The 24765-nt window shown below is 50.4% G+C and overlaps 3 protein-coding genes across 4 annotated transcripts; 1 reads left to right on the top strand and 2 right to left on the bottom strand.

The window, feature by feature from the left end:
* The first annotated feature begins 56 nt into the window (after positions 1–56).
* On the top strand, positions 57–18810 carry LOC142837680 (uncharacterized). 2 transcript variants are annotated; one of them, XR_012908307.1, is made up of 6 exons: positions 57–149; positions 7604–8696; positions 15092–15292; positions 16932–17078; positions 17541–17613; positions 17816–17894. XR_012908307.1 is itself a non-coding variant. In XM_075952930.1 (5 exons), the coding sequence occupies exons 2-5, from the start codon at positions 8675–8677 to the stop codon at positions 18085–18087; spliced, it is 642 nt and encodes a 213-aa protein (XP_075809045.1). In that variant the 5' UTR covers positions 57–149; positions 7604–8674; the 3' UTR covers positions 18088–18810. The 2 variants fall into 2 exon arrangements, 1 of the variants encoding a protein (XP_075809045.1); XM_075952930.1 differs by lacking the exon at positions 17541–17613 and having other exon boundaries at positions 17816–18810.
* On the bottom strand, positions 2877–8892 carry LOC142837674 (uncharacterized). The gene is made up of 5 exons (XM_075952907.1): positions 8198–8892; positions 7575–7843; positions 5980–6126; positions 3194–3325; positions 2877–2944 (listed from the first exon to the last, which is right to left on the bottom strand). Exons 1-5 carry the CDS (start codon positions 8890–8892, stop codon positions 2877–2879), a joined length of 1311 nt encoding a protein of 436 aa, XP_075809022.1.
* Positions 18806–22874, bottom strand: Klk1 (kallikrein 1). Its single transcript, XM_075952928.1, has 5 exons — positions 22729–22874; positions 20572–20731; positions 19520–19806; positions 19274–19410; positions 18806–19009 (listed from the first exon to the last, which is right to left on the bottom strand). Exons 1-5 carry the CDS (start codon positions 22772–22774, stop codon positions 18851–18853), a joined length of 789 nt encoding a protein of 262 aa, XP_075809043.1. The 5' UTR covers positions 22775–22874; the 3' UTR covers positions 18806–18850.
* Positions 22875–24765: the final 1891 nt, after the last annotated feature.

Here is a 24765-nt window from a genome sequence, read left to right as displayed (position 1 = left end):
AAACACCGTGCGTCCGTGGCCGCTGGAGCATCACTGATTAGGACATAAAATATGTTGGAGGACACATCTGGACAGCTCTTCCGTCACTCTCGACAGGCATTTCGGAGGCTGCCCCCGAAAGAGGGCGGGACGAGAAAGGCCCCCTAGAGGTAGGCGGGGCCAGGCGCGGAAGCCACCGGCTCGCCAGCGCGGCGGAGGGCGAGGGGCGGGGGAAAGGGCGGCCCAGCAGCGGTCGCCGCCGCAGCGCGGGAGGCGGGACCAGGCACAGGCTGACGGCTTTGTAGGGAAGCATGGGCGTGGTGCAGTTAGAGGCGTTGGCGTCTGTGCTCTGTGATGGGCGGGGAACAGGGACGCTGGGACGAAGTGGCGTGCGTGCGTTCTCTGTGCCTGAAACAGCGTGGCTGGGACTGGGCTGCTAGGTCTGAGGGAGGAGGGCTGAGTCCTGGGAGGTGCAAAATGTGAGAGAGGTGATGCCAAGTGGCAGGACAGGCCAAGCTTTTCTAATTAATAATGTCTCTTTGTCATTATTTGGGAGCTGAATGGCGGGGTATAGAAAGACTCATTACACTCCTTCCCCGATCACCATTGCTCATCTGTCGTCGTCGCAAAGAATTCTCAAATTGCCTCAACTCCAGATAATCTGCCTGTGCGCGGATTATCTTGGTTAGGTTAATTGATGGGGGGACCATGGGCTGTATAAACGGAGAGAGCTGTGCACAAGTGTTCGCATCCCTCTGCTTCCTGACCAGCTGCCTCCCCAAGCTCCTGCCTGCCTCCTTGGCCCACCACTACACCGTGTGATGGACTGTACTTTAACTGTGAACCCTTCCATTACGTTGCTTTTATCAGGGTGTTCTATCATAGCAACAGAAAAATAAGACCTTTCTTTTCCCTCATAGCATGGATCCCCTCTCCTCCCATCTGTTTCCTCGTGGGCATATATCTTGCGTTCTTCTGCACAGGATTGGACTGTGTTTATTTGACCACTTTTATAGATCTAGTGTAAGGCACAGAGTTGCAGCTCGTCTTTATTTAAAAATGGGCACCTTTGCTGGGGATGTGGCTCAGATGGTAGAGTGCCTGCTCAGCTTTGTAAGAAGTGTTGGTTTCTACCCCAGCGGTATGTAAACCAGGCATGATTGTGCCCACCTGGAATGCCAGCCTGAGATTCAGAACTTAGGTTCTGAATTCAAACCAGCCTGGAATACATGAGGAAGTGTCTACATTATTTTGAAACAAAAATATATTTATTTTAGATTTATATCTAACACAAGTGTGCCTAGTGCCCTCAGAGGTCAGAAGAGTCTTGGACACTGGAGTTAAGGGTGGTTGTGAGCTGCCACGTGAGTTGTGGGAATCAAGTCCTGGTCCTCTGCAAAAGCACGTGCTCTTCACAGCTTAGTCATCTGTCCAGCTCTTTGTCACTTTTGATACCTCAATTGTGCAGTTCTTTTTTTAAACATATTTTTATTTTTTTTGTGTGTGTGCCCATGTGTTGGGGGGCTTATGTGTATATACGGGTTCAGTGCCTGCAGAGGCCAAAAGAGGCCACAGATTCCCCTAGAACTGGATTACAGGCATATAACATGGATGCTGGTAACTGAACTTCTGGGAAAGCAAGCGAACACTTAACTACTAAGCCATCTCTCCAACCCTTTGCTTGCGCAGTTCTCGGATGTGAACTTTGTAGATAATATCCTGTGGTGATGTCCGAAGGTTGGACCTGTGTGGTAGATCGTTGCCTCTACTCTTCATACAAGGAAACTGAGTCTCAAGTCAACCTTGCTGTGAGTCAGAGCTAGTAAGTGACGGTGTCTAGACCTATGAGAATAAGAAAGGGGGAGCCTCGTTCTCCTCTACAGGAGGCAGGTGGTGGGTTTTTTACTCGATATCAACCCTTCCTTGTTCAGCAGATGACTTTTGGCTCCACACCTCCCTCCCAAAACCCTCCCCTGAGAAGCTTGTGTTGAGGGCATTGGGGAGAAGAGTAGGGTAGGGGAGAAACTGCAGGAAGGGATGGGATGTGGGCTGAGGACTTGAATAGGGTTTTCTCGGAAAAGGTGAGCTGTTAATTATAAAACTACAAGTTGGAGCTATGCAACAGGGAGGCACACCTTTAATCCTAGTGTTGAGGTGGCAGAGGCAGGCCCATCTCTATGAGTTCCAGGCCAGCCTGGGTCAACATAGTAAAATCCTGTCTCAAAAACAAAACCACAACAGACATCAAAAGAACTAAAGGTTGAAGTTAAGACGTGGGGTAAGCAAATAAACATTAAGCACCATGTGGTGGTGCACACCTCCCCCACCACACACACACACCAGACAGGGTTGCTCTGGAGCTTTGGAGCCTGCCCTGGAACTTGCTCTGTACACCAGGCTGGCCTGGAACTCACAGAGGTCTGGCGGTGGTGCATACCCTTAATCCCAGCACTCGGGAGGAAGAGACAGGCAGATCTCTGCGCGTTCTAGGCCAGACTGGTCTGTAGAGGGAGTTCCAGGACAACCAGCGATACACAGAGAAACCCTGTCTTGAAAAAACAAACAAAAAAGCACCGTGTGTATGCCCAGGACCCTCACCCCAGTCTCTTCGCTGGCCTTGGATAGTTTACCCGAGTCCCTTTTCTGTCCCTCTACTTAAGAGTAGCCCACAATGGATAAGGTAGGGGCGGAGAAATATGACAGTTGTACTTCAGCACACACAGTCAAGTAATGAAATATTCTGGGCAGAAAATATTTTTCTTTAAAATATAAGTTACTCTGGGTTGAGGGGAGTGAGAAGTTACATAACTCATGAGTATAGGGACGGAGGCCAGCTTGTCGGGCAGCTGGCAGCTGTGAGAGTAAGTACATCATTGATATCCTTTCAGTGTCCTGTCCTAAGACCATATGGCCTGGACTGCCAGGATGGACCAGAAGCTCATGTAGTTCAGATAGGAGAAGAGACCTGAGAAAGAGGGCAGAGAAGACACAGAGGTCAGTAGGCTAGCCCTCACTGTACTCGACACAGTCCTACCTCAGCCGCTGCCCCATCCCTAATCCCACAGTCAACTCCACCCTCACGCTGTCCCCACCCCACCCCAAGCCTACAGGAATGCCCAGCCCTGGCTCCCACCCTTCCTAGCCCTGTGTGCAACCTGAGTCCCACTCCTAACCACGCCCATCATCACTGAGGCCACCCCCGCGCCAGTCAGACCAATCATGAAGAAGAAGAAGACATTGATCCAGGCCAGGTAGAAGCTTCTCCCCAGCATGTAGGTCATGCCTTCCTGTAAGAACTTTCGGGCTTGCATCAGGTAGAACAGGACCCCCAGAATGATGCTGACCCCTGTGTGGCATAGACAGGACCACATGTGAGCCCCCTGTGGGCTCAGTCACATGGCTGTGCAGCTAAAGGTGACCTAGACCTCTTCCTGTCTCAGATGTGTGTCGGCACACTCGGTGCGTGCAGTTCAGGATTGAACTTCGTGCACTCTAGGCAAGTGCTCTACCAGCTGAGCTATACCTCCAGCCCTCCGTTTGCCTCTGCCTCTGCTCCTTCCCTTAGAGCAGCCTCTAATGGACCTGAGCCTCAGTATTCTCATCTGTGCAGTGGGCATAACTGCCGACCCATCTGTGAGGGCCATCGTGAAGGTGGGTGGTTATCGGTTATATCCTGACCCATGAAAAACCTCGAGGACTGGGATGATTCCCATGACTACTGGCTCCTTAGTGTTGGGATTCTGGGGCCACAGAGAGAGAATTCGACCATTTTGGGTAATATGAATTGACAGGAAGTGAAGATACTTTGTGAAAAGGGAGAAAAAAACACTTTTTCAGATTTAACAGAACTGGGGCATTTTATGTGTGTGTGTGTGTTATTGAAAATAATGTAAGAAGTGCCCTATATTTAGTTAAAGGACGGAAAAGGATTATCTGACTGAAATGCCTTGTTTTAAAATGAGGTGTTCTCTACCTACTGTGGCTTATATTGAAACAATTATATTTAAGATTTATTTTCTTTCTTAATTATAGGTATGTTTGTGGGGAGGGGGTTGTTCACAACTGGATGCAGTGCCCTCAGGGACCAGAAGAGGACATCAGCTCCTCCCAGAGGGGGCATTACAGGTGGTTGTGATCTGCCACGTGGGTTCTGGGAACAGCACTCTGGTCTTCTGCAAGAACACTGTGTGCTCTTAACCAGCTATCTGTCCAGTCTCAACAGTTCTATTTAGACCATTGAAGGTGTGATGCCTTCATCCCAGCAAGGGAGAGACTGAAGCAGGTAGGTAGCTGGGATTCCTGGGCAGCCCAGCTAGAAACAGACACACTGATGATTTAGCACATGCTACCCCACAAAGCAGACACCTGCTAGCGACCAGCAGACAGGAGCTGCAAGTTCTCTGTTCTCAGCAGTGCTGTCCTCTCCAGAAATGTTTTGTGACGTGACTGGAAGTTGTAGACAGCATCAGTTGTCGCCACATTGAAATACCCTCGACCTGGGTACGTGTGGAAACAGACATTCCAACCAGCACGTCAGTTTTGAAGTGTTTGGGAAGGGTGAACAAGCGAGCTTCCAGTGCTAACCAGCACGTCAGTTTTGAAGTTTTTGGGAAGGGTGAACAAGCGAGCTTCCAGTGCTAACCAGCATGTCAGTTTTGAAGTGTTTGGGAAGGGTGAGCAAGCTAGCTTCCCGTGCTAACCCTCTATCTCTCTCACCATCCTCACCTCTCGGCCTCCTGCATGCCGGCATGTCAGACCCGGAAAGGGGACCGTGGAGAGCACCCCGTTTGCATGTGCGCACCCCGTTTGCATGTGCCTGGAGACTTAGATGTGTCACTAACCCATGTGCCTCAGATGGGCCCTAGTTATTTCTATGACCTTGACCAGGGGCAATGAGGGGTGAGGGAGGAAAGGGACACCTGCCCAGCTCATAAGATCAGTGCGGTGACAAAGATAACGGAGTTAATGTTTTCTAATTGAATACTCACTACGTCATCACATGACGGAAAATTTTATCCCCAGTGGGCTGAGATGTGTTCTCAGTTGGTAGAGTGCTCACCTAGCATGCACAAAGCCCCCGGGTTCCATCTCCAGAGCCACATAAACTTGGTGTGCCAGCACACACCTGTTGTCCCAGCGCAGGGGAGGTAGGAACAGGAGGAGTTCACGTACATCTGTCAATCAAGGTCAGCCTCAGCTACTTGAGACCCAGTTTAAAAAAAGAAAAATGTATCCCCACTCAAGATATGTGAGAAGTATGACTCGGAGAGATAAAGTAGTTTGAAGGAAATGCTGTTGGGAAGGCGGGCAGAACTGTACACGGAGCTGTGTGTAGAGGTGGAATCCAGGCTGTGCTAGGTGAGACTGGGTGGGCGATGTCCTTGGGTGGGGTGGAAGAAGGTGATGTAGCTGGGAATCGTTTGGCAAGAGTTTCAGGGGACGTTCACAGCTGGTAGGTTAGAGTGCGGACTGAGAAGGAGGTGAAGCTAGAGAGGGGTTGGGACTCAAGGTGAGGTCGAACTTACTAAATGGACGTGGCTGGGCTGACCTTGAGACAGTCATGGAGGGTAATAAGGCTTGCGGCCAAGTTGGGTGTTGAGATTTGTGAAGAGGCTGAGGATAGTAAGGAGTGTGGTTTGGGAAAAGATGGATTCAGGATGAGGTGGAGATGGAATTGGTGTCAGGGAGGAGGTCTGGGCATTTATATTTGCTGGCTTTGAGATGGGAGTTAGAGATGAGGCTGGTTTCAGGCCTGGATACAACATGGTGACTAGGAATTTGTAAGACGGTAGGGCTAGGCCTGAGGGTGAAGATGAGGATGGGATGGGCTGAGTCTAGAGTAATGTGGCTGTCCTTCTTGGTGGGCATTTGTGGGAAGCCTTGTAGTAACATTGGTCGGGCTAGGCCTGAGGGTGGAGATGAGGATGGGATGGGCTGAGTCTAGAGTAATGTGGCTGTCCTTCATCGTGGGCATTCGTGGGAAGCCTCGTAGTAACATGCCTGTCATGAGGCTGCAGATGAAGAGCGAGAAGTCCATCCAGGGCATGTTGGTACTGGGGAAGAATATGGTGCTGATGAGACCCATACAGACACAGAAGCTCATGATACCGGAGATGAGAAGGCAGGCCCAGGCCAGGTCCAGCAGGTCTGGGAAAAGAGAAACAAGAACACCAAGCCTGTGCTGAGGAGATGACTTAGCAGTTAAGTGTGCTCACTGCTCTTCTGGAGAACCCGAGTTCACGCTAGGTGGCTTACAACCACCTGTAACTTTAGTTTCAGGGAATAGGATGACATCTTCTGGCTTCTGTGAGCACCCGTACGAATGTACACATGCCCACACACAGACACATACATAAAGATTTAAAATAGGTGGTCATGGTGGGGCATGCCTCTAATCCCAGCTCTTGGGAAGCAGAAGAAGGCAGATCTCTGAATTTGAGGCTAGCCTGGTTTACACAGTGAGAACCTGTCTCCAGTAAATAAATCTTAAAAAATAAATTAATGTGCAAAGTAATTGAGAAAGTGCCTGACATTAACCTCTGGCCTCCACATCTGTGTGCACATGCTACATGCACACAAAGACTCTCTCACACACACATTGACACGTGCAGACACAGATGACCAACCAGCAGACACACATTCTCTCTCTCTCTCTCTCTCTCTCTCTCTCTCTCTCTCTCTCTCTCTCTCTCTCTCTCTCTCCTTGAGGCCAAAGGAGAGCATTAGATCACTTGGAACTGGAGTTACCCAGGATTGAATTAAGGACCATGAAAACTGATGCTTTGCTTTGCTGAAACTGATGCTGCTTCAGTGAAGGTGAAATAAAGTCTTCCAAGTTGCTTTTTGCCGTAAGCAAAGACCTGTATTTTGAGATCTATATTTTGCTTACAGCCATCTTAAATTCACAAGTAAGATATTCACCTTTGCAGGCAAGTTCCCGACCGGACCTAGGACATTAGCCTAGTGAGACCTGCAGGCACCAGACTTTTAGAAAAACATTACAGTCAGCAATCACAAATGCTCACTTATCAGCTGGGGATGTCTCCGGGCCTGAATTCCAACAGACCTGACACATCTCCCCTCCCCCTTGCCCATTTGCTATATAACAGCTTCTGAGGATATAATAAATGGCAGTTTGATCAGAAATACTGTCTTGCCGTCATTTCTTGCATCTCTTGTACCCTCCATTCCTCTCCCCTCTCTCCCCTGGGTTTATCAGGGACCACCGTTCGCATCCTGCAGGTCGGGATAGCTTTTGGTCATAGTGTTTTATCACAGTAATTGAAAACCCTTACTAAGATGGTTCCTGAGAAAAGACACCTGGAAGTCATCTTCTGGCCTTCACACACACACTCACAGGCACACTTGCACATGCACGCACAAACCAACCCTGAACTCTAAAAAGTGGGAATTGGATGCATCCGGTCTGGCATGTAGGATCTACTTCTTAGTCAATGACATCAGGTTCTTGGGCATGAAGAAGTTGTATGGGCATCAGCAAGTACCTAAGGAGGGGAGAAATTGTTCCTTGAAGTTCTCTAGGACAAAGAGAAGACCTGAATCTCGGTGGGGGGTGAGGACAGGGCCAACCTTACAAGCATTCTTATCATATTCATTCATGCAGGAGATGTCAGGGCAACGCATGAAGAAGATGGTGTCGATGGGGATGCTCTTGGAACTATTGGTGCTCCCTGTGGGCGACAGAGGCACTTGGAAGTGGATCCAGGGCTGCCACAAGGCGATGAGGTTGAGCATCAGCATACCGGCCACAGTCAGGACCAGGCTAAGGTACCGGGTGATCTTCTTGGCTTCGAGCAACAGTTTCCAGCTGACGGGTACCAGTGACCAGCGTTTGCTCTGCTTTCTGTGACAAATCATGTGACCAGCATCAGCAGGAAAGTCCATCCACACTGCCCAACCACCCCACAATCATTCTTCAAATCCCATCTGAGAAGCCAGGTATGGTGGCACATGCCTTTATTCTCAGCACAGAGGACGAGAGACAAGAGGATCTGAGTTCAAGGTCAGCTTGGTCTACTAGAGAGACCCTATTCCAACAAAACAAAACTCCATATCTCACCTGCCTTGTATCTGTTCAAATCCCTTAGGTTTCACTGAGGTACCCCTCTAACACCTGCTACACCTCCAGTTTCAAATGCAGTTATACAAGTGCAGACTTGAATGCGGCCCCCTCTGCCCCCCTCCTCTGCTCACTCACCTGCTGGAGCCCAATGCAGTAGAACTGCCTGACAATTTTAAGGAACTGCCGAGAGTACTCTGACTGGACATAGAGTAGTGTGGCAATCCTCGCGATTCGTCCTTGGAGTCCCAGACGAAGGACTCAAAGCTCCTGATGCTGGCCTCTGGACTGTGTGTTATAGATGGGGGGACGTCCACACTGGGCCTGGATTCTCTTTTGAGGTTGTGTGTCAAGGAGAGGTGGCTGTCAGTTTGCAAGTTGTGGATTTCTGACTGGACATTGCACAGAGTATGCGAATTTAGGATGTCAAGTCGGCGATTATGGTAAAGGGCAGAGCCCTCTCTGGAACTAAGCCAGCGATTGTAGGCAACAGATTGTATGTCTTGTGTATTGGACTGGAAACCCTGAGAATGGGTCTCTTGAGTGCTGAACCTTCGAGAGAAAGGCTGGACACTGAGCTTCCGAGGAAGAAAGACGGATGCTGGCGGTTCCTGGATGCTCACCCTTCGGGTCATAGGTGTGAATGTTGATAGTTCCTGGATGTTGGGTCCTCGAGTGTGGATGATGGACACAGGTGCTTGTATGTTGACCTGATGACCTTGGGTGGCATCTGGGAGGCTGAAGGTCACTTTCAGAGAGTCTTGGGTTTCATTTTGTGTTCTGTCGGGAGCTACTATCCCCTTGCTCTGGAGGCCAGAGGAGTTCTGGTCCATGTGGGGAAGCAGTATGGGGTCAGTCCCTGAATGTACTCAATTTGCACCAGCCTCTGCTTCCAGGCACTCCCATGGCATCCTGGATATCTGTAGGTCTGACTCTAAAGTTACCTGCCCTCGTTGTCTGTGGTTCCTGCTATCTGTCTCTTTGTTCCCAGACAGCATTCAGGGATTTGGGCTAGGCAGCAGCTGGGGGTGGGGTGAGTTCTATGACAGTTGGAGGGGTTCCAAGAGGCTGCGGTTGGCCATGGCCTCAGACTCCACCGTAGACCTTCGTAAGTGACCTGGCTGTTAGGGCTGGGTCAGTGGGACTGGATGGAGTCTGGACTGGGTAGGACAGGGTGATGCTGGGTTAGTGAAGGTCTGGGGTAGGTCTGGCTAGGATCAGGGCTAGGCAGGACGGAGAGTCAGAGCTGGGTCAGCAGCATATCTGAGATGAGTTCTAGTTTCTAGAAGATCTGAGCTTATAATTCCTTCCACCTACTTGCATCTTTCCCTCAATTCCCGAGCTTGCCCTGAGCCAGTTCCTCTCTTTTCTTCCCTTCTCTGCCTTTGTGTTTCACTTGTTCCCTTTTCTTTCCTATCTGTCTCTCTTGCTCTTCATCCTCCTCTGAAACCTCACAAAAACATAGTCTGCTCGTTGCTCCTGAAGACTTCAGATCTGGGGGGCAGGAAGACCCAGCCACAGCTTAGTAAGGACTAAGGTAGGCAGGCAGGCAGGCAGGCAGGCAGGCAGGCAGGCAGGCAGGCATCCTACCCAGGGAGAGGGACTTTTGAAATCCTCTTCCCCCAGGTGGGTATGACGGTGCACAGCTGCAGTTCCAGAAATCAGAGTCAGGAGGATTGCATTGAGTTTGATATCCTGGGCTGCTGAATCAGAGGCTATCTCAAAATCATAACAACAAAAACAACAACAGAAAATAGTCTGCTCTTTCCCCTTACTTTCTTTTGATGAACTTTAGAGGAAAAACTACTCACAAATTTTTATATGTTTATTATATAAGCACCCATATTATTAGATTTTATTTTTACATCTGTTTGTTTCGAGATGTATTTATATTTTCCTTCTCTAAAATTTATTTATTTATTTATGTACATTGTTGTTTTGCTTGTATGTATGTCTGTATGAACTGGAGTTGTATAGACAGCTGTGAGCTGCCATGTGGGTGCTGGGAATTGAACCCGGGTCATTTGGAAGAACAGTCAGTCCTCTTAACCGCTGAGCCGTCTCTCCAGACCCCATTTATATTTTCTTATGAGTATACATACATGCCTGTGTGTTTCTATGTGTGCCATGTGCATGCAGTGCCTGTAGAGGCCAGAACAGAGTGCCAGACTCTGTGGGGCTGGACTGATTGGCAGTTGTGAGCCTCCAGTTGTGGGTGCTGAGAGGTGAACTCTTGTCCATTGCAAGAGCAGTAAGTGCTCTTAACTGCCGAGCCAAGTCCCCAGCTCCACATCTATCTGTTTATTTGTGTGTGTGTGAGAACCACGGGGAGTGTGTGGAAGGCAGAGGGCAACTTCTAAGAGTCAATTTTCTCCTTCTACCGTGTGGATGGTAGGGACTGGGCTCAGGTCATAGCCTTGCTGGGACAAGCTTTCACCTGTTGAGCCCTACCTTGTTGGCCCCTCTCTGTTTGTTTATTATCCTGCTACCATGGTGCCACCATGCCTAACTTGACCACATTTTGGTAACCATGTCGTATTGAGAATCCAGGTGCTATTCTTCTGTTCGCTTGTTGTCTTGAGACAGAGTCTCTACACAGCCCTGACTGGCCTGGAACTCACTCTGCAGACCAGGCTGGCTTTGACTTCACAGAAATCTGTCTGCCTCTGCTTCCTGAGTATTGGGATTAAAGGTGTGCACCACTATGCCTGGCCTTAGTAGATGTTAATTCTAATTATTTATTATGTATACAATATTTTGTCCGTGTGTATGCCTGCTGGCCAGAAGAGGGCACCAGACCCCATTACAGATGGTTGTGAGCTACTATGTGGTTGCTGGGAATTGAACTCAGGACCTTTGGAAGAGCAGGCAATGCTCTTAACCTCTGAGCCATCTCTCCAGCCCCCTAGATGTTAATTTTTTATTTTTAAAGGTTAGAGGTGAATTTTGAGACATGTCTGACTATACTATGCTTTCCAGTTCTGAGGGTTATAACTGAAGCTTTGAGCAACTTTGAGCCAGGCGTGGTGATACTGGTGCTAGGCAGAGGCAGGCAGATCACTTTGAGTTCAAGGTGCGTTCTGTCTCCACACCAAAATCTAAGAGAAAGCTGCATTCTCAAATGGCATGAAATACGGTATATTCATTGTTGAGATTTTATTTTTCAAGATAGGGTTTCTCTGTAGCTTTGGGCCTGTTCTGGAACTTGCCCTGTAGAGCAGGCTGGCATCGAACTCACAGAGATTCACCTACCTCTGCCTCCCAAGTGCTGGGATTAAAGGCATGCGCCACCACCACCCAGCGAGATTTTGGGGGGGGAGGCTACTGGAACCAAATTTCGAAACGAAACAATGGTGGTTTAAATCCGAAGCACTTGCTGGACTAACTGGCACAGTCATTTACTATCAGGACTAAATATGCAGGAGGATCCCCAGGATGTGAAAGTCAGTCTGGTCTACATAGTGAGTTCCAGGTAAATATTGAAATCCTATCCAAAAACAAACAAACAAACAGCAAAAACAAAATAAAACAAAACAAAATCCAGTTCAGTAAGATGGCTCAGCAGGTAAAGGCACTTGGTGCCAACTCTGAGGACCTGAGTTTGTTTGAGGATTTAAAACCTTATGCTGGAAAGAGAGAACTGACTCCCTTAGGTTGTGGCACTTATGTTCCCTTCATCTACAGAAACAAACAAACACACAACAAACCCTCAGGCCAAAACCACAAAGCCAAGGCTGGGCCTGTAGCTCAGTAGAGTGTTCACTTAGCATAAAGCCCTGGTTCCACCCCGCCTGGCACAAACCAGGCACTGCTGTCATCCCTGCCCTGGGGAGGTGGAGACAGATGAGAAGTATAAGATATCCTAAGGTACATGTCGTGGTTAGGCCAGCCTGGCTTATGTGAAATTCTTCTCAAGGAAGAGCAACCAGAAAATGCTACACACACCGTCTACAACCCCATTAAGAGTTCATCTTAGCAGCTGGATATAGTGGTGCTCACCATTGATCCCAGAACTTAGGAGGCAGAGGCAGATGGATCTTTGTGAGTTCCAGATCAGACTGGTCTACAGAGTAAATTCAGGCCAGTCAGACTTAAAAGAGGGAAATTCAGTCTCAAAAAAATTAAAACATCAAGAGTTCAGCCTGGGTTCTATTCTAGAAAAGGAGGAATGCATGGCCTTTGCCGCCTACTTCTGCGTCCCTGCTGCACCTGCGGCATGTTGCAGACCCACCCCTCCTGTTAGACATCTAGATTGCTTCTGCTCGCGTGGCATTTATCACATTTGATCTGGGTGTGTGTGTGTGTGATCCACTCTGAGAAGGCTGAGGAGCTGGTGATCAGTTAGCCACGAAGCTCTTCTCTGAGTCCTAGGACTCTTGGACCCAAGTTCTTCTGAAAACCACGCTGTTCTCTGCTATAAAGGACGAGACAGCAGTTGCCATTGCTCATGCACACATTCATGTTGTAGAACGGGCGTGGGTTCACGTGGGTCCGTGGAAAAAGACACAGGGCATCTTAAGGATGATTTTCGCCTTTCCAGTTGCAGAGGGACTGAGATGCTCTCCCTTAGCCAGGGGCCTTTTTTATTCTCCAGTTTACAACTTTAGCAAGTTGATTTCCATATCCCCAAAACATCCTAACTGAGCTTCCAAAGGGACAATGCCAAATGCAAATTCTCGATTAAGGAATTATCATCACAGTGTGCTGGATTTTTCCCAACCAAGTTTTGCATAGGCTTGGTACCCTTGGGTGTAGTGGGAGGCCACTTGTTTGTTTCCCAGCCGCCCAGACTGGCCTATTAGCTCTAACTTCTTATCTGCTAGCTCTTACATATTAATTTAACCCATTTCTATTAATATGTGTATCACCACAAGGCTGTGGCTTACCGGGTAAAGTTCAGGTATCTGTCTCAGACAGATTTTTATTAACCAATGGTATTCATAGCATACAGAGGGGAATCCCACATCACCTCCCCTTTTCTGTTTAAGAAGAAGAAGGAAGGTTTTAACTTTAACATAGAAAAATTACATACAACAAACAGGTATTATCACAACTGAGGAAAACTATATAACTATCAATTCTTCAACTCCATCAAAGATCACAGAAGGATGTAATATTACCTAAGCAAACCGGAAGTGCATTGTAGGCAACTTCCAAAACTCTAGAATTGACAGAGACATCTTGCTGCCTGGACAATCACCCAAAGTTATTTTGTACCATTGGGGCATCCATCTTCAGCCTACAGGCTCGTAGTATCCTGCAGACTTTTCCACGAAGCAGGAAATTTCAAAGACAGTTCTGCCTATACTGGCAGCTTGTCAGTCACTCTCTTCTGTGTCCTGCAGAATGTCTGACCCTTTCATGAACTCCAAAGGATGGTCTCACCTTTAGGCAAGTTCAGCAGTCATTTCTTCGTGGGTCCTGCATATCCGATTCACCCAACATACCATCAAGCAGTCCAGGCAAGAGCAGTTTCTTGCCTAAATGACTAACAAACTCCATAAGGAGGCTCTTCGATGCCCATCTCCCTCTTGAATTTATTGGATCTGCCAGGAGCAGATGTGTCTCACTGCCATGAAAAGTCCTAAGTTCTTAAAACATTTTAAATGCCATATTCTATAGTCTTTGAAAGGTTTGAAGAATGCCTATCCATCTGAAATACAATTCTGTACATCTAGAAAATCTAACTAACGTGACTACAAGCTTGACTGTCATAGATAATTATCTATTAACCTGTATTTCTTAATTATACATCATATTTTAAATGAACTGCACAATCACAACACCTCTATCTATCTATCTATCTATCTATCTATCTATCTATCTATCTATCTATCTATCTATCTATCTATCTAACAATATATATATATATATATATATATATATATATATATATATATATAACAAAGTTGACCTTAAATTTGTATCAATAAACCAAGATCCATACCAATGCAAAGTACCCGTCTCTAGAGCACTTGGAAGATTCTCAGACCATGATTCATATATGTTCAACAGAAGATGCTGAAGACAAAGGACAGATTAAGGCTACATGCCTACATTCCAGAGCCAGCTGAAGCTGTGGAGTTCTCCCTACACATTCATCCATTCCTGAGTTTGTTCGTTTATGTGTCCACTCATGCATTTGTTCATGTGTGCATTCATTCATTCTTGCGTCCATTCCTACATTCATTTATTACTCCTTCAGCTTCTCTGCTGATTGACAGGAGTGCACGGGAGAGCAAAACAGCTTTCTTTCCCACCATCATGAAACACTGCTGCAGAGGATTGGTGAGGGAAAAACGATTAGCAAGCGATGAACCACAATGCCAGCGAAGGAGATGTACCTTGCACCGCGAAAGCCTCTAACAGGCTGCCTGACCGGAACTGAGAGTTCTGGGGACTAACAGTTCCGGGCTAAGCTCAGGGAAGGAGATGGAAAGAAGAGAAATGGAAGGGTGGGTGGTTGTGGGAGACCAAGGGAATGTGCGCAACGAGGGCTGGGGCGGCGGCTCACTCGATAGAGCGCAAGCAGGGCACGCCCAGAGCTCCATGTCCCCAGCACTACGTGAGCCGGAATCGTTGGTGCACACCTGTTATCCCAGCGCTTGGGTGGTGGAGCACGGAGGCTCAGGGTAGTCCTTGGCTCTTTAGTGAGTTAGAAACCAGCTTGGGCTATATGAAAGCTTGTCTCAAAACAAAAGCAAAACCCAAGTCCAAACCAATGAAGGTGTCCCAAGGAGAGGCACACTGCATTGAGGCCCCAGGGTAGGCAGCTCTTAGAGGTAGGAGAAGCCCCTTGGAGAGGACTTGGTGAATGTGTGGTGGCCCAGCATTGAGTTGGGGTTAGCAGCGGGCTGGTAATATGTCAAAAGAGGCCAGTGCACAAGGAGTTAAAGTGGTGTTGGAGATGAGTCGGGGAACAGTTCCCACGGGGAGGTGGTTGTAGGTGGGAGGTGAGAATGAGGCTAGAGGTTGGTATGCAGCAAGGTGGTGGAGAAAGATCCAGGTCCCCCAACCTTTTTCCCTCCCCAGCTAACCTGCTCTGTTCCTGGGAGGAGGACCGAAAGTTGGTCCTTCGTGGCTGGTCCTTCGTCTTCATCTTCCTGGCAACCTTGTTGGTGTTCAGCGTGGTGGATGGGCGGATGGCCTATGTGCACGGTCCTTACACTGGCTTCATCGGCCTCTGGATTGACTGCAGGAGGCATAAGTGTGCCAACGTGGGCCAAGTCACCGGTCAGTGCATAGGTTGTGGGTCCTACTAATTGGGTGCCAGAGGTGACTGCGGGTCGGGCCAGTGGCACTCTCCTGGGCTCGCATGGGGGCGCTACTATTGTTGGTTGTTGGGGGGGTGACTCTGTGAGCGGCAGCAGAGTTAGTTTAGCATTTTCAGGGAGTGATTTTGGTGATGTGAGTGGAGCTAATGTTTTTCCATTTTCAATTTTTGGGAGTGCTGAAGCTAGAACCCAGGTGAAAAGTTTCTGCACCCTGATAAGCCTCTCCACTGACACAGCAGTCCAAATCAGACCAAATCAAACTGAATTAGAAAAAGCCCAGATTTAATGGGTAAAACACTCCCGGATGATCTTCCAGCCCCCCAGAGAGAAGACAGAAAAGAGAGACTGAAAGACCACGTGACTGTTTTCTGGGGGTCAGTTTAAGTACCCTGTGGGAGTGGTCTTGAATAGCTCTGGGGGAGAGGTCATCATTTGACAGTCTTTTTGAGATGTACCAGGGTTTGGAGAGAGATGGAGAGGGGGCTTGGGGTGGAGCTTCCTCCAGAACATTCCAGACTCTTTGGGTATATGGATGCCAGGAGCTGGGGTGGAACTTCCACCTGAACACCAGTGCCTTGCACATACTCCACAGGGCTCTACTGCTGAGGCCCCTTGCACACACCCCACAGGGCTCTCCTACTGAGGCCCCTTGCACACACTCCACAGGGCCCTACTGCTGAGCCTCCTTGCACACACTCCACAGGGCTCTCCTGCTGAGCCCCCTTGCACACACCCCACAGGGCTCTCCTACTGAGCCCCCTTGCACACACTCCACAGGGCTCTCCTGCTGAGCCCCCTTGCACACACTCCACAGGGCTCTCCTACTGAGCCCCCATGCACACACTCTACAGGGCTCTCCTACTGAAAGGTTCCAGACAGGTGCTGAGCTACTTCCATTCTCTGCCTTGTTTGAGACAGGGTTTCATGTAGCTCTGGCTAGCCTCCAACTCAGTGGGTAGCTGTGGATAACCTTAGATTTCTGATTTTCCTCTCAAGTGCTGGGATTCCAGACAAGTGCCACCAACACCCAGTTTACCACAGTGCTGTGGATGGAATTCAGGGATTCAAACATGCTAGGCAAGCATTCTAATCAATGAAGCTATCTCCCCAGGACCTAAGACTTCTTTTACTTTGTATTTTGAGACAAATATTTGCTCATGCAGGCCTTGAAGTGGCACTCCTCCCAGCCATTGGAATACCTAGGAAGACAGTGTGTGCCACTGGACCCTGTATTGGCAGGATTTTGCGGATTTTTTTGGTTACTCATGGTGTAAGAGGGAATGCTGAGAGCGAGCATGCGTGTGTGTGTGCACACGTGACTACACGTGTGTGTATGTGTTTGTGTGTATGCATGTGTGTATACGTGTGCATGTGTATGTGTGTGCGTGCATATCATGTGTGTATACGTGTGCATGTGCATGCGTGCATGTCATGTGTGTATGCATGTGTGTATACGTGTGCATGTGTATGTGTGTCCGTGCATGTCACGTGTGTATGCATGTGCATGTGTGTGCGCGCGTGCGCGCGCGTGTGTGTGTGTGTGTGTGTGTGTGTGTGTTGGGGGTAACTGTAGTTATCTCTCCAACTCTCCTCTCCAGTTTACATTCACATGAGCAAGGGCTTCATATTCCTGGCCCTGGCCCTGTGCCTCATCCTCCTGCCCACCATGTTCCTCTCCTTTCGATCAGTCTGCCGCCGCTTGTACAAGATCGACTTCCTCTTCAGTTTCTTAAGCATTGGCATCGGTAAGTGTCGGAAAGGACAGGGCTGCTTGGGGAGCCCCCCACCACCCAGAGCCTTCTTCCCAGAGCTGTGCTAGACTTTAATTATGTTAATTATGTTGCTTATGTTAATTATGTTGCTTGTGTTAATTAATTATGTTGCTTATGTTAATTAATTGTGTTAATTATGTTGCTTTTTCTATAGCTCAGGTTGACTCTGTAGTCCATGATGGCCTTGAATGTATCATTTTCCTGCCTCAGCATCCTGAATAGCTAGGATTAAGGGCCTATGCACACCAGTTCTGGCTGATAGCTTTGTTTCCCATTTTCCCGTTCCCTCTCTCCGAGTATGTTTCAATTTGTCCTGTGGGGTGTGTGTGTTTGTGTCTATTTAGTGTAGATCAGGGAGGTTGTCTCTGTCTCTCTCCTCTTCCTGGGAGGGGGTTCCCCTGTCTAGCCTCCCGTCCTTCTCTGGCCCCACCCCAGTGCAGGGCTCCTGATTCTCCTCAGCCTGACGCTCTTTGTCATCAACTGCGAGAGGCTGCGCCTGAGGCCACAGGTATCCTACCTGCTGGCCTTCTACCTGTGCTGGTGCGCCAGCGTCTTGATGCTGTGGGCCGGTGAGGGCGGGGCCTCGGATGGAAGGGCGGGGCTTGAGCAGGGCAGGGGCGGAGCCCAGGAAAGGGGGTCAGCCTCTAGGGCCAGGGTGGGGGCCCGAGGTGGGGCCCAGAGTCGAGTGCCCACCGGGTCCCTTCCCACAGGAACTCTGTCCTTCTTAAACCAAGTGCGAATGTGGAGCTACAGTACGCCTCTCATGGAGCGAAGGGTCAGCTACTTCCGTTGGGCCTCGAGACACCAATTGCCACCTGAGCCCAATTCGGACCAGAATGAGTCTGCTGCAAGCAGCTTTGTGAACTACCATGGGGCTCCCTTACGGGGGGACTCCGCAACTTCTCAGAACACTGAGGAGTTCCCGCAGCCAGATTCCTCCACCTCCGTCCCTGTGACTCCGTCACCGTCAGACCTCCCTTGAGGTCCCACGCTTCTCCTGAGATCAGGCAGCACCCTCGGGAGACAGGTGGCAAGCCCCTCTCCCCTGCGCTAGGATCCACCCCTTGCAGTCTGAGTCTTGGCAAGGAACCCACCCTGGAAGTCTTCCAATGCTCTAGGCTGCGGCTACCTCCCTCTGAGCAGACACTGGTCCACGGTCCCAAGCAGCCGGAGCAGTGTGGCCCCGCCCCCAAGCTGGGCGATGATCCGCCCCACAGGCCACGCCCCAAAGGCATTCTCCCTCCTTTGGTCCAGCCAGGGGCCCCAGGTGGATACTCTGCAGCCCATCCTTGGGGGAGGGGTTTACGCCCTTCTGTGGACAGGCCCCTCCTCAGGAAGTCAAGGCTTGATATAACATCCTGCCCCCTTCCTGGCTTCCCATACTCTATAAAACCAGGTCGGCAGCCCAAATTTTCAGTGTCCGATTGCTTGTTATCTCTCCAGCCGGAGCTGACCTTCCTGACGTCTCTAACTTCACCTTTGAGATCTGAGACTTTTCCTCACCAGAGTGGACTCATGTGGCATCCCTGACTTGGTCTGAGCCTTTTTGTCGGCATTTGTCTCAGTCCCATCCCTTTGACCACCTGTGCATGTACCCACCCATCCCCTTCCACAAGCTGAGATCCACCGGGGAGGTTCTGACCTCGGCTGATTGACTTGGTACCCAACTTCGGAAGGGCAGAGAATGTCAGACCTTGAACTCATTTGCTGCATGGTGGGTTTTATTGGGGGCAGGGGACAGAGTGTCAGTTAGTGTTCTTCTTTATAACTTTGTTTATCCAGGGGACGAAATCAATAAGTTTGGTGTAGATGCCCGGCTTCTCGGGTTTGCCACATGGGGTAGGGCCCCATGATGTGACACCTTGGAGCATGTTGTCACAGATGAGCGGGCCCCCTGAGTCACCCTGAGAGGAGAGGGACAGGAGTGAGGAAGGTCCTGGCACCAACTCCAGCTCTTAGGAGTCCTGTTCTTGCAGGGACATGGAGTTAGAGTAGGGGACAGGACAGTCCCTGAAGCCAAGTCAAAGAGAAGTAGTACCAGCTACAGGATTCTCCCCTCCCAGAGCTTCCATAGGGAAGGGCAAGAAGCTCCTGCCTGGATGTGGGGATGAAGGATCTTGTTCCCTCTTTCAGCCCCTTCAGCACGCTGCAGGGAGAGGGTCACTCACCACACAAGTGTCTTTTCCGTCTTTCAAGTCTCCTGCACACAGCATCAAGTCAGTCACTGTATCGAAGTGGGCTTCGGCACACTTCTCATTGGGCAAGAGATCGAGGTACACACACTGGAGGTCATCTGGGAATTCGACTGTAGATCAGGGGGCAAGAGTGTGGTCAGCAGACCCCAGCCCTGTTCCCGGCTCCTCCTTCAGACCCAGGTGTCCCTCCTCAGGCTGTGTGGTTTGGTCCAGACTTACACTCGCTGGGGTCAATGCTGCCCCAGCCTGAGGCAAGGCAGCGGCTCCCCAGCTTGGGTTCCTCGGTGGGCAGGCTGAGGACCTTCACATAATCTGTGATTTCAGCGGGCTGGGCAAGGTGCAGCAGCATGAGGTCATTGCTGTAGTCCCTCTGAAGGTTTTTGGTGGTGTTCTTCAGGAGGTCCATGTTGAAGTCGGGGTGAATGATGCTCTCCTTGACAAACTGGTGCTGAGCTAAGGGGTCATCCTCAAATAGGTTGTTGCGGCCCAGCCAAATCTGGTACTTGCTGGGATTAGGGAGAGCGATGGAAGGCAGGGGAGACAGAAAGGCGCACACACACACACACACAGAGAGAGAGAGAGAGAGAGAGAGAGAGAGAGAGAGAGAGAGAGAGAGAGAGAGAGAAAGAGAGAGAGAGAGCTCGCACGCACAGGGAAGAGAGGGCAGGGAGAGAAGGAAGGCTTGAGAATTGCTCAGCTGCAGCTGTGACTGGGCTGAGCTTCCCAGGCAGGCAAAGCCTGGCCCACAGCCCAAGGCTCTCCCCCGCCCCCCGCCCCCCGCCCCAGCACCCTGTCCAACCTCTGTTACTCACTCAGTTGCCCTCACCCAGTTCCAGCTCAGCCCAGTCCTGAGTGGGCAGAAGGTCCTAAGAGCCAAGCTGGCCTGGGGACAGTGAGGACTCAGGGACATCCCTTCCTAGCCTCGGGGAGCCCCTTGGGCCTGTTCTCCGGTATGGTCGGTAGGAGGGCAAGTGAGACCCAGACCCAGACCCAGAGAAGGCTGGGCAGGGACCTGGAGGGGGAGTCACATAGTGGCAGATGGCCACAGACAACTCAGCTCTGAGTACAGGCAGGGGACACATGGACAATAAGACAGAAAAGAAATAGGAATCAAATGCAAGACTGGAGGGAGCACAGGAGACCCCGGAGGTCGTGGAGAGAGGGGTCTAGCCCAGCTCGGCCTGTCTTTCAACCTCCAGAACCCCAGCCTAGCCTGGAGTCCCATTCTCTGGCTGCTACCCTACTTCCCTGTCCCCACCCTGTTCACTCACTCATTGTAGCAGTGGGCAGCTGTGAGCACCCACTCGGGGTCCACCAGGATGCCCCCACATTGGAATTTGGAGTAGTGGTACACAGCTGCCATCCAGGGCTGAGAATTCTTCTCACAGGCAAATCCTCCGATGACCCGAGATTGGATGGGAGGTGCAGCACCTGCGGCAAGGCAGTGGGGGTGGGGCCGTCTCAGAGAGGGAGGTGCGCTGCCGAGGGGCACAGGGTTGGGGTCGGGGGACATTCGGGGGTGGGGCCGTCTCAGAGAGGGAGGTGCGCTGCTGAGGGGCACAGGGCTGGGGTCGGGGGACATTCTGAGGGAGGGAACTCATAAGTGGCTGGCCCTGGATAAGGAGATCTCTGCTGTGGGGACTGAAACAACCTAGCTCCTGGAGTCTGGAACAAGAATCGGGGATGGTTCAGGTGACTTAGAACTTTGGGCTCAGGGCCAGCAGGCGATGGCTCAGAGAGAGAGAGAGAGAGAGAGAGAGAGAGAGAGAGAGAGAGAGAGAGAGAGAGAGAGGTGGGGGCAGGGGATTCCAGAACCCAGTGGCTCTTAGTCCAACGAGAGTGGAATCAGAGGCCAAGGAGGTTTGACATTTAGAGTTTCCAAGACTTGAGAAGAAGTCAGGGCCTGGGCTGGGTTTTTGGGGTTCTGAGAAGGGTGAGGTCTCAGGGAAATAGGCCTGAGTGGATAAATGAACCCAGGAAAGGGACCCCAAGGTGATTTGGGAGTTCCTGGATTGGGCATGAAGTGTCCAGCTGGGCTGGGATATAAGGAGGGGTTTCCAGGTCAAAGGAGTAGGGTTAGGGCAAGGGGTGGGCTCCTGTTAGGGTTGTGGTGGGGGTGGAGCTCCCTGAGAGAAGAGTTTGAGATGGGACAAGTAGTGAGAGAAAGATTGGGGCAACGTGGGGGAAGGGCTCTGCGTCTCGGGAGTGGGGGCTAGCGGTCTGGGGTCTCTTAGAGGCAGCCGTGGGGTAGGAGTGGAAAAGGGTTTAAAACAGGTCAGACCACCACGGAATGGGGTTGGCGGACCTGCTTGGTAAGGGGGTACTAGGTTCCGGTATTAGGGTCTTTGGGAAGTCCTGGGCAGAATAGGAGCTGGAGCTGTGCAGGGGGACTCAGTCGGGAGGGGACAGGAGCTGCACAGGAGCCAGAGGTCAACAAGAAGCCAGCGGGTGAAGGTGGGAGGCATGCATGGGAGGGAAGCCTGGGCCAGAGGAAAGGGGGGCAGGCACGGTGGCTCTTATCTGTAGTCTCAGCACACAGAAGGCTGAGGCAGAGGACTGCTATGGACTCTACACAAGCCTGGGTACATAATGAGACCTCACTCCCAAGAGCTGGGGAGATGACTTGGTTGCTACAGTACTGGAGGCCCTGTGCTCATCTCCCTGAACCCAGATAAAAAGTCAGGTGTGAGGAGGTGCATCTGTAACCTCAGAGATGGGGCGGTAGAAACAGCAGGACCCCCAGGCTTGCTGGCCAGCCAGCCTAGCCAAGTCAGGGAGCAAGCACTCCATTCAGTGAGAGACCCTGCCTCAAAAATAGGGCGCTAAGTGATGAGTAAGGCACTGGATGTCTGTTTCTGGCTCTCACCACCCAGCACTTCCCCAAATCAGACCAAACACACAAATCCAGCAAGAAGGGACAAGGGCAGATCCCCCACGGCAGAAAGGGGGGAACCTATCTGATGTAAAAACTGAGGGACTTGAGAAGATGTGGGAACCAGTTGTCAGGACCACAGGGTACAACCGAAGACTGACAACTGCCAGACAGCCAAAGTCTCTAGGTGCGGGGTTCGGGGAAACCCCTAACTCGGAATTTGGACTACTAGGCTCTAGAAAAACAGCAAACTAGAGGGGCAACCAAGGTGCCAAAGTCTGTAAGGGACTGGGTTCCTTGGCAAGACTGGAGAGGCCAGAAATTGTCAGATGGCTAAAGAAGAGAAAGTTCTGGAAAATGGGAGGGAACAGGGGCCTGATATGGGAATGAGGACCGTGAAGGACTTGGCAGTGTGCAGAGGCAGGGAGGGGGGCAGAAGTGCTTTGGGGTGCAGCTCGGGTGAGGGGAAAAGGGAAAAGGATTTCCAGGGCTAAAGGCAGCATGAGAATCAGGGCTCTAACCCCTCCCGCTCCACTCCCCCGTTCGTTCATCTCACCAGTCTCTCCCAGGGACAGCGCTAGGAACAGGGTCAGGAACCACATGGTGACAGGTGTCCAGGAGCTGAAGGCGGTGAGCTTGGAGCTGAGGAGCCTCCTCAGGGAGCCTTTAAAAACCCTTAGTCTCCCCCCCAGCCCCGCCCCTGCCCTGTTGGCAGCTAGATACTGGCAAAGGCCCTGCCCTTGCTGAAGAAGGTGGACTCCCCACTCCCACCCTCCCCTCCGAGCTGTGGGAGGGGAGGGACTCCTAGCACCTGCTGTCCTGAAGGCCCTAGGTCACCTTGGATACCTTCCCAGGGCTGAGGTTGGGTGGGGCAGGGCCTGCTGTTCCTGGACCTGTGTGTGATCTAGGGACCGCAGGCAGAATGGCAACGTCAGGCGGTGGGGAAGGGTACGTGCAGTAGGAGGGTGCAGGAGCAAGTGACCCCTGTCACACAGCTCCTAGGAAGGTCCCAGCACACCCTCAGAAACCAGCAGTTAAAGCAGATTCCTTGTAGCAAAGAGGGCTCCAGGCTCCCCGCAAATACAAACCTTGGTTTTGAGAATGTCGGGATTCCTACTTTCGTAGACTTGGAATCTAGATCACTGATTTTATTGTTCCTGTTAGAAGGTCTGGGAGCAGGCACGGGGCTGTACATCTTTAATCCCAGCACTCGGGAGACAGAGGCAGGTGCACTTCTGTGAGTTCAAGGCCAGCCTGGTCTAAATAATGAGTTCCAGGATAGTCAGGGCTACATAGAGAGTTGTCTCAAAACAAATCAATAAAATAAAATAAAAAGTTAGAATGCACATTATCATAGCACATTCTTTGATCCAAGAATATGAGAATTTAGGCTGTCCCAGGGGAGTGTTACCCACCCCAACAGTGTTGGGGGCTCAATGACCTTTCTATTCCTTGTACCTTAGACAAGGTCATACCCCTCAAAGTCCCAAAGATCTGAACTAACAGCTTTCCCCAATCAAGATTATCACCACAGACCCTGGTGTGGTGGCGCACACACTTGGGAAGTGGAGGCAGGAGAATCAGGAGTTCAAGGTCAGCTCAGCCACTCAGCAAGGTCTAGGTGAGTCTGAGCAAGGCATGACAAAGTGTGTGCGCGCGCCAGTTGGCTGGAACTGGGGATGTAGGTCAGTGGGGGTGATTGCCTAGCATGCATGAAGTCCTGGGTTTAAGTCACAGTTCCGTGTAAAACCAGGTGTGGGAATGCAGGCCTGTAAAACCAGCATGGGGGATGTGGAGGCAGGAGGATCAGGCCATCCTTGGCTAACATGAAACAATAATTAAGTAAATAAAAATATTCTGAGACAGGTGAGATGGCTCCGTGGATAAGGTGTCTGCTACCAAGCCTGACAGTTTTTAAATTCAATCTCAAAAGTAGAAGAAAGTCATCTCTCAGAATATGTTCTTTGACCTCCACACACACACAAAATATAAATATGTGCAATAAAAATACTATTAGAAGTTGCAATGGCAACCCCTCACTCAATCTAATCTGTCTATTTCAATGACCAAGATCAAGGGCTTCAACATTCAGTGACCCCAATAATAACATTTTGGGACCTCTGAATCAGAAACTGGGCTCCCATAGCCTTGATGGTAAAGTCACAAGTTTCAAACTTGAGACCTGGATACGATCAGTAAGGCAGCTCACAGTATCCAAGCCTGCGCTGCATGTCATCAACGTGGCCGAGGGAAAGGGAGTGTTGGTCTTGTTGCCTAGGCCACCAGAAAGCCTAGAACTAACCAAAAGCTCTTGGAAATCTAGTGTGTGTTGGGTCCTCTCACGGGAACGTACAGTTCACGAGTGTGGACAAAGTGGCAGACACTGCTCTGATCTCTTAAGATGAATGATTCATTTAATCTTCACAGACACCCTAGGAGACAAGTGTTATGGTGACCCATTTTTCAGATGGTAAAACCAAGAACGAGTGAGGTCAGGCCCCTGATACAATCAACATCCCACATCTGGTCCAAATGAGCAAAGTCATACTTGAAGTCTTGTTCTGTCACCTAGGGAAAGGGACTCTGGGTGCCA

Source organism: Microtus pennsylvanicus, chromosome 18, assembly GCF_037038515.1.
Source record: "Microtus pennsylvanicus isolate mMicPen1 chromosome 18, mMicPen1.hap1, whole genome shotgun sequence".
Lineage (NCBI taxonomy): Eukaryota > Metazoa > Chordata > Mammalia > Rodentia > Cricetidae > Microtus > Microtus pennsylvanicus.
The sequence above is the reverse complement of the archived record's forward strand: the minus strand, read 5'-3'. Positions and strand labels throughout refer to the sequence as shown.